Below are 9740 nucleotides of genomic sequence, written 5' to 3'. Positions count from 1 at the left end.
TTTCAAATTCTCATAGTAGATGTAGAATATCTTTTAAACATAGCTAACGTAAGCAGTGGCGTAGCTATGGTAGTGATAAGTTCAACTCAAATACAGGATACGTATCCTATTCTTATTCCTTTCTATAATTTTGAAGAGCAATATAAGTTAAAGAGAGGGTGAGGGCCCGATTATTTTTCTATGCACCGGGGCCCTTGCATACCTAGCTACGTCACTGAGCGTTAGTAGATATAATTACGATGATATACCTATGTTTGCAATTAACATTGCATTATCATATAAATATTTATTTTTTAGAATTTCTGTTTAATTTTATATACCTTTCTTAATATCTCCGATATCTGACGTCTATCTCTAGACAGCTTAGGTAAATGAGAACGATTTTTGTGGCCATTAGTAGAAAATACCAATGTTTTAAAATTGTGTAACTATGGTTTATTTCATAAGATCAACGTTTGAATGATAATAGGCACTTACACGATATAATGAAATCGTTATACAAAAATTTCGTTGTCAATTTTAGGTAACTAGGGGAAGAACATTTCGGAAGTATAATTTCTCTTATGTCCAGGTTGGCGGTACATTAATTATAGTTTGCAGGGTAGGGCAATTATATGTAACAAAGAAATCTTGGCTATCAATACTTATATCCCAAACTTAGCAAATTTCTATTTGCTGAAAATATTTTAGAGGATTTTTTTATTTTAAATATTTCTACATGAACTTAATGACTGTGTGATTAATAAATAACTTAGCCAATAAGTCACACGAATTTATAAATTTACTAAACTTTACCTAATAAAACGAATTTTAATATAGGATTCATATTGGATGCATTCCGCTTATATTTTTGGTACTTATTTATAAGTAATTATTATGTAATTAAATAAATAAATTAAAAAGTAGAAACCATAATAGCTTAGTAACATTTTTATTTTAAAATTTGTACTAGGAATTTGGAACATTCTCATCCACAGTATATCTTATAGGTTATAGGTAGGATGAGGTTGTATACCTAATTTTAGTTCTAAATTTCCTATAATAGTCTTATTAACAACGACATTTTTCTTAACAAATCCATAATGAATATTAGGTATAAATTATTGAAGTTTCCGAGTCTCGACCAATGACATCGCATCAGTTCGATGTTAACTGTTGTCTATTTTCTTTTTTCCTCTTGTGGTTGGAATATATGTTAAATATATGTTAAATATAGATTAAATAAGTTAAAAAAATATTTTCTCACTAAAAATAGGTATAGGTCACTAACTAGATAGGTATGTAAGTTGCAATGATCTCATTGATATTCTAAAGACTTACCCACAGATAGGTACCTACATATTTATATTCTTATATTATTTTATATTTAAATTGAATACATAATACCTATTCAATGAATAATATTGCATATTATCTTAACAACGTGTACAGATAAGAGGTAGAATAATACTTGTCTGATGTTAAAAATTAAAAAAATCTATTTTTTTTTAAACTAAATATTTGTATCCACAGAAAATAATATAAAAGTAATTCGTAAAATAATACCTGAATTAAATAGCTGAAAGAAAAATAATGAAATAGAAAAAGTATAAGTACCTAGGTAGGTACCTATCAAGCTAATTTTTCTTAACTAATGGGTAGGTATATAATTTATGTTAACATTAAAATTTTCCCACAAAGATTAAAATCGTATTGGGATACAAACTCTTTTGTGGTGACATAAGATGGCGAAAATAATTTTGTATTTTTATTTTAAATTTGGAATATCGTGCGGCGCTCGCGGGAGTGGCTTCTGTGGCGCCGCCCCACTCGAAGCGCGCCCAGTGGGCGGTCACTCGGTCGCTGATAGACGCATGTTACCGATACTGTTCTATGCACTATGGTTTGCGGTCTTGAACAAATTGCTACACACTATTGAGCGCCATCTTAATAGAGAAGCCCTTATTGTTTATAAAAATATTTGATTACTTTAAACATATACTTATTTATATCTTAAACTATAAGACAATACCTAATTTAAAAAAAATCTAAATAAATTTATTATTAATCTAATAATCAATAATCTATTAAACCAATTTATTAATACATAATTCATTATGTGCTAATAAAACTACTACGAATGACCATTAGGTATCTACCTATAAAATGGGTAAGCAGGTACTTACAATTAGTACCTACCTATTTCCATAGATTAACTTTAACGTAACTAACGACAGGTAGGAAAGTGCTTAGTAGAAAAGCTACTTGAACAACTAAATAACTGTATCAACATTCCTTTCGGGCTACAAAACACTCTTGAATTGTTAAAAGCGATGGAATCGGACATATAACCAATAAATAAACGATTAAGTATTAACTTTACAAATTTAAATATATATCGATAAATTATCGCTTATCTGTATAATTTAGAGGAAAATACTTTAAATTTTATGTAGATCATTAATAAAATTAAATAGATTTTGTAAGGAATCTAGCACTATAATTTTGCGGTTAATTAATATGTTTTTATTTTTATATATTCATTTGGCATTGCAGATGTAATCCAAACGTACGTAGAAATGTACATGCTTATATGTATTATTGGATAAATAATGACATTTTAATAATTCATCGTCACGATCTCTTTTAACGAAATGACTAACCGTAGGTACTATGGTACGTCCTCATCTAGGTATATAAAAAAATATTTTATAAGAAACATTTTACCCGGAGAAGAGTATCGCGTTCTTCAAATTACTAAATTTAATATAAAGTTCTTGATATTTATTTTATTAGAAATTGAATTGATTTTAGAAGCATCTCGTACGAAACCTTTGCTGCATTGCCAAGATTTAATTATAAAAAAAGTTAAATGAAGGGATCAATAGAGTAGGGTGCAGCGATCTAAATAAGAATAGATTGCGTTGTTCTAGCAGGTAGCTGTCAGATCGTATGTCACAACGCGACCGCCTGGGTGGTCCGTGATAGATAGCATAAATATTTTGAACGTATTATAATGGAAATTGGTGATGTATGTGAGGCGGCGAAGGCTTTGTTAAAGAACCACGACGAATGTCGCGTGTCGCGTACTTCGAACGTCCAGAGCTCGAAGACACTCAAGATATAAGGGGGAGTATGTTCGACTATGTATAAACGATCGTAGAGGGGTGTGAGGGAGGCCTACTTAGAGTAGTCTTGCAGTTCTGCGCGAGCGACGTGTAGAATCCCGATTGCAATGCATTTGTGTGTTTGTTGGGTGACACCTCGGTCTATTGTTACTGAGAAACGTTAGCCGAGTGGGAGGCAATGTGAAGCCATTTGATGTTGTTAAATAGAGTAGGCGGCATATTATCTATTATGGCTGACCACGAAGTGTAATGGCTGACCTATACCTATCTGAAATGAATTCTTAGAAATGAGGGTATCTTGCACATGCAACATGAAATTGGATTATATTTCTTAAAATAATCATAATTACCTGACTACAGCGTTTCAATAATTAAATTAAATATACCTAGGTATGTGTTACCAGAAAATTTAAATTAATTACAATTTTAATATAAGTATGAGTCATATTGCGTATATATTTGAAAACCACTGATAACGACCTACTAACATTCAAATAACCTATTGAATTAATTTGCTAACACATTTGAATGTAACTAGGCAATTAAAGAGATAATCGAAGAAGTTAATGAAAGCAAAACGCAAACGAATAAATTACGCAGCGGTTAAAAATGACTTCATTAATTGTTATTTATAATTGCTAATAAAATACGACATAAACAATAATAATTCGAGAACGAGTGAATGAGTAAATGATTAACGATGAATTGTATTTAAAATTGAATGATTGTTAGTATGAATGAATCATTAATTATAATATTAACATATTTTATGTCCATTTCTTAGGTTTCATATGTCTACATTTAGTTAGACCTTTTATAAAGTACTTATGTGAATAAATACGTAGAGTTTTATTCTACGGACGGTTCAGTGGTGTTGGGAACCAGTGTTGCAGCTACTGCTTTAAATGTTTAATATTAATGATGCTTTAAAATAACACCCATGGCTATTATCCTGAAATAAATCAATGCAGCCTAGTTTACCGCTTTTAATACGTAAAGTAACAATCCCAAGCAATAGGGCACCTAACCCGTAGGACTCTAGATACGGCCTGTCTTCTGCCGTTGTCAGATAAAAGTGCCGAGCGGCATCACAAATAAATATATTCATTAGGTGACACCCACGCGCTATCTCGACACTAAATCCTGCGGTGTCGGCGTCTGTCCCAAGAAGCCGGGAGACTCGAGCAAAACAAACAAAACTACACCAATAAGAACCCAATGCTATCATTAAATAATAATAGTGGAAATTGTTTTATTCGTGACACGATAAAGAACCTTAATTGGATTCGGATTCAGGAAAATGGCATCGGTTCGTGTACTTTTAGATTCGAGACGATTCAATTTTATTTAAATAAAATTTTTGTTAGTGTAAAACGGTGTTGTATTGGTAGTTCTTAATTTAAAAAAATGTAGTTGTTATTGTAAATTGATAACAAAATTAGCATAAATGGTAGATATAAACCTGCCTAGTTAAAAAGTAAGTTACTGCGATGGAAATTAGAGGATTTTTATTCCATTACAAGTCAGCCTGTTAATAGTTAGGTACTTATCAAATATTATTCTGGCACTGCGTTATGTTTATTTGAGTAATGAATAAACGTCGAGACGTTAGATTAGTCGGAATATTATATTGCTGTCGACTACACTGCTTATTGCTTTGATATTTAATAGAATTATTATATTTTATTGATTACTAAATTAGCCGTTATAAATAGAAATTGAAGTATTTTACAAAGGTGGTTGGAAACTCGACCCCTAAAGGCTAGATTAGAAAAGCCCGCCTCATAGAGGCCAGAACCTTCTGAAATATTGAATCCTTCTATGAATCAAAAGGTATGCTTAGTGCAGTTTTATGAATTAAATTCATATAGGTACCTACTACATGTTGAGTTATCTATTTTTCATATTTTTATTTTTCATAGTAATATAGTAAATATGTGTTTATGGTTTTTTTTTTGGGAAATGCTTAACAAGTGTAAAGTAACTTCCCCAGGCAGCAGGTGCGTCGAAATCACCTCTGTAATCTGATTTGTAGTCCTTAGTAATTATCTTCATAATTTCAGTCGGAAGACGTCCACTTCTGCTCCTGGACAAAGGCCAAAGGATTCCACAATTCCATTCCTCATTTAATAACGTAAAGGATATCGGAAGAAATAATAAAAATTATATTTATGACTGAAATACCTCTGTACCTATGTATAATTTCTATAAGAAAACTTGTTAATAAAGTTCCTAGGCCTCAAACACATCTTGATTCTTACTAGTGATAAAGATACTAGATACTTTTTAATTATCGTGATATTAAATATTGAGACTAAGTTTTTAATTTTGACTTTATTATTAAAATAAAGATTTGGTCTTTAATAATAATCTTCCAACTGAAATACTATATATATATATATATATGTCATTAAGTAGGCACCGTTTATTACTATGGAAATAAAAAAAATATAGGTATGTTGTTCCGACGCTATAAAGATCGTAAATTACTAACACTTACTAAATAAACTATGAGAAAAACGACTAAAGAATCGTTTTATCTCACTTATCTATAAATTAAAGTATCAGTATTCAATTAACTTATAATTTGTGTGCCTTTATTCTTATTTTTAATTATTTTGATAATTACACCTTCAACTAAAAATTTCTAGAATTAGATGATTTTATTAAATTCGTGATTTTCATAATTGCTGAATTTTTAGCAATTATTTAATATATATTTTTTAGTTTCCTTTTAAAAATCAGTCAGACCTTATTCATAGGTATAATAATTTTCATTCATTTTCTTTTTCACTGAATTTATTTTCTACATAGGTACCTACGTAATATTCGATTGAAACAAAATCACAGAATATTCGCTATTCTGTGGCGTACCTACAGACAAGCTATCATTAGTATCTAATGAGGTCTGAAATAATGGCAGGGTGTCATTGTCAAAGGATTGATACCGGTAAGTGCTCTATTCGAATATTACTTACACAATTAACACTTAGTTTTCAATGTTGCTTTACTTTATTCAACGTTGTTTTTTTTTTATAATGGCAATAATTAAGAACATTTAAATTATACATTCTAATACGGTAATATTCGTTTTTTTTTTATTAGCATTAAACTGAAGTAATTTTAAATAACGTTGAATAAATAAGTTGCTAACATTATCCGTGTTTGATAAGAATGACCTTATAAAATATTAAACTTAGAAACTTTTATTATTATATATAAAATATTTTTTTAAATATCAATATACATATATATAAGCCTAAAGATTACTTATTGTATACATATGACCGTAGAAGTAAAATAAAACCTATGCATTTATTATGTTTATTTAAAAAATGAATGATAGCAAGCTATTGTATCAAAGCGGAAACCGCAATGTCGATCGAGATTGCTTCAAATTAAAGAGCTAGCACAAAGAAAGTGTATTTACAATCAAAAGAACGGTTTAAAAGCTATAAGGCGGTACCTACCAGCCGTTGCATTTCGGCCTTCCGGCAATCCTTTTCCCTGTAATTATAAGCAAAAACTTTGCACTGATACACGTTCTATAATACGAACGATTGAATGCGAGTATTTTATACCTTTCAATATAATTACACTTGTTTTATTTATAAAAGATGTTTTAATTAGAGTCTAATTTTTTCTGTTCAGAAATTGCCACATGACGCCTATTTTTTTCTTTCTTAAATCGCGTTCGTTATAAAGAAAAAATAAAAATAAATAAATATCAAGTATTTTTTTTATTGTTTCACCATTGGCTTGTTCCCATAGAAATTATGAATAACTTACACGTACATACTGAAAATGAAGTGCGCGGAGTACGTAATAAAGTTTGAAATGACGACTCTACTCTTCCATTTAATTAGAACGGAGCGCGCTCGTTATATCAATTATTAGAATGCTAAGCATGATTAACTAGACCTACGTTTAATTAAGAAGTCATCATTATTATATCGCTATCTCTGTCACCGTCAACGAGCTAGCCTCGGATAGAGCGAGAAAGATATACATTAACACCTCCGCTATAAAGAAATGGTGAAAGATCACCTGTGCTCACTACTGTAATTCTACTACCGAGCGGTAGAGCACCTGTCCCTTTCATACGGTTCAAGCTTAAGCTAAATCGCATGAGTGTGAGTAGGAGTAGTTTTATTCAAGCATGGGCTAAAAAGAACCTAACTTATAAATTTTTTTGAACAATTATAGCCTTTATAACAGTTCCTTCAAGCGTCATAGTGTTTTATAAGGTTAGATAAACTCAAAGAACGGGACGGAAGGCAGCAAATGAATCGAGCGTTGCTGTAGTTTTGCTTTTGACGCGTTCGGAAATCGAATTAAGAACGTTAGAGTGAGAGGTGTATGGAGGTTCGACTCAGTGAAGGCAGTTTTTTGTTATTGTTTGGCGGCGGTGATTTTTTCCGAGGCGTGCTAATGGGAGTAGGCGCGCGAGTGGGCGCGCCGGTACGGCAAGCGCGCTCTTCAGTGTTCTGGCTGAGCTTCAAGCGAGCGCGTGCTGGCCGAGTACCGTCCGTGTAGGTTCCATAACTTGGTTAGGCTAATAGAACTGATCGGTTCGTGAACTGTTGTGTTGGTTGGTGCGTATGAACTCGTCCGCGGTGGCTCGACCATGTTGATATCGGCGGGCAACGGCCCCACACCAGATTTCTCTCCTGCTTCGTGCTGCGCATCCTGGAAGATGGAGCCGGCGCCACCAGCGCCTGCATCCATCACACAACAGCTTAACATATCACCGAACGGTAAGTTCACACTGATTACAATATGCTTGCTTTCTTATGTAAACGCAAAAATATCTTTATACCTAATAAAGTTTAAAAAGTAATATTAATATTTGAAGTATAATATAAATAAAGAAAGCATAATCTTAATATTTAGTTCGTAAAGCAAATAATATAGACAATAAATGATGGTAAGAATCAACTTTGTTTCACAATTAACTATTAATATTTAGACGTTAAGTTAGTAGAGTAAGGTCCTAAGAGATCTATTAAATCCATAAATGATCATCACTAGTTTTCTAATAAAATAGGTGCTAAATATAAAATAATCTTATTTTGTATTAATTCTATAAAATCTTTCCTAAAAAAGTAAAGGATATTTATGAATACAGTAATAAAAATATAGACAAATATGTACATGTATACCACAGTTCAACCACTTGCTATAACAAACAGACCGAGTGAATGACGAACAGTTATAATTGGCAGGTGTGTAAACTTGTTTGTTTTTAATTTTAATACTAAATTTTAAGAAAAATATAATACACTTAAACATTCATTAATTACTTCCATAATCGATTACTTAGTCAACTTACACAAACATTCTTAAATAATTGTTACAAGTTGATAATTTATTTTCACTATATTAAGCTGAATACCTTTTATGAAGCAGTATTATTAGGCCAAAATTTTACTTACAAACATTAAAGCCTTGTATTAAAAAATAATTTCCAATATTTAAAATATTTTCGTGTATTTCCTAAGTTATATTAAATTGTTGTGAGTTTTACTAGAAATCTTCGGTAATCTAAGCCCGACGGTAGTACGCTTATTAATATTTAGAAAATATTAAAAGTTATAAATGTATATTTAATATATTTTAAAATCATTTTATTAAATACGTTTCAATACATTAAACAATAAAAAAAAAAAACTTACAGCAAGTAAAGTAAATATAGGAACAACTGTAAGTTTTTTTAAATAAAATTTTGAGACATCTACTCAACTCTGTGTGCTTAAAGTTATCTTATTCTTTTAACAAAAATAGCAGGATAACCTAACATATTTATGTTTAAGAAGAAAAAAATATATATTGTGTAGATAAAAACAGGTTTCGCAACAAAAACTGTAGACTAAATTATAACAACATAATTGTAAGAAAAAACAACGATTCAATATCAAAAAAGGATTTAATAAAAAGATTAGTATAACGATGTTACAAGTTATGAAAATTGAAGGAATTATATAAAATACAAACATTGAATATAAAAAATAAAGAACAATAAAAAATATGTAATATTGGATTTAATAATTTGTCCCCGGAGTGACTCTTTACCTCCTGTTATGCTATAGCATTAAATATGAAAATTGAAAAATGGAACATTGTCATGTATATATGTTTATTGGCACATCAATTGCACAGAAACTCATCATCATCCTCCTGCCCTCATTCCAATTTTACTTGGGGTCGGCGCAGCATGTCTTCTTCTCCGTCATCTCACAAGTAACATTATTTCTAACCATATCGTCTTTCACACAATCCATCCACAGTATTTATGATTACATTATTATGAGATTATTGCTATCGTTAGTTCATAATTGCTCTGAACAATATAACTGAACACCTTAGCAACATAAATCTAGGTAACATGACAATACCGGCATATTATCGCGTTGATAGTTTGATGTTAATAATAATAATAATATTTGTAAACACTATTTATTTTTACATAGTCATACTCTCAAATAAAAGATATTTTTTTAGAAAGTTTTATAAAATTTTTAATAGCTATAATGTATCAACGTTTAGATACGAGTCTATTTTGTCTGTGTATGTAATAGTTATTTTTATTACGATAAAATAATTGGTTATTAGTGAAAAGTTCAAGAACTGCCA

At 30.5% G+C, this 9740-nt stretch overlaps 1 protein-coding gene across 1 annotated transcript in view; it reads left to right on the top strand.

Moving 5' to 3' along the window:
* The first annotated feature begins 7633 nt into the window (after positions 1-7633).
* LOC125077655 (paired box protein Pax-6-like) overlaps positions 7634-9740 on the top strand; it is a 45674-nt gene continuing 43567 nt past the window's right edge. Inside the window, exon 1 of the mRNA XM_047689646.1 lies at positions 7634-7864. Coding sequence (XP_047545602.1) covers positions 7735-7864 — 130 coding nt within the window. The 5' untranslated portion in view covers positions 7634-7734. The remainder of the gene's footprint in view (positions 7865-9740) is intronic.

This window comes from Vanessa atalanta, chromosome 4, assembly GCF_905147765.1.
Source record: "Vanessa atalanta chromosome 4, ilVanAtal1.2, whole genome shotgun sequence".
NCBI classification, from domain to species: domain Eukaryota; kingdom Metazoa; phylum Arthropoda; class Insecta; order Lepidoptera; family Nymphalidae; genus Vanessa; species Vanessa atalanta.
Note: the sequence above shows the minus strand (reverse complement) of the source record. Positions and strands in the feature narration are given on the sequence as shown.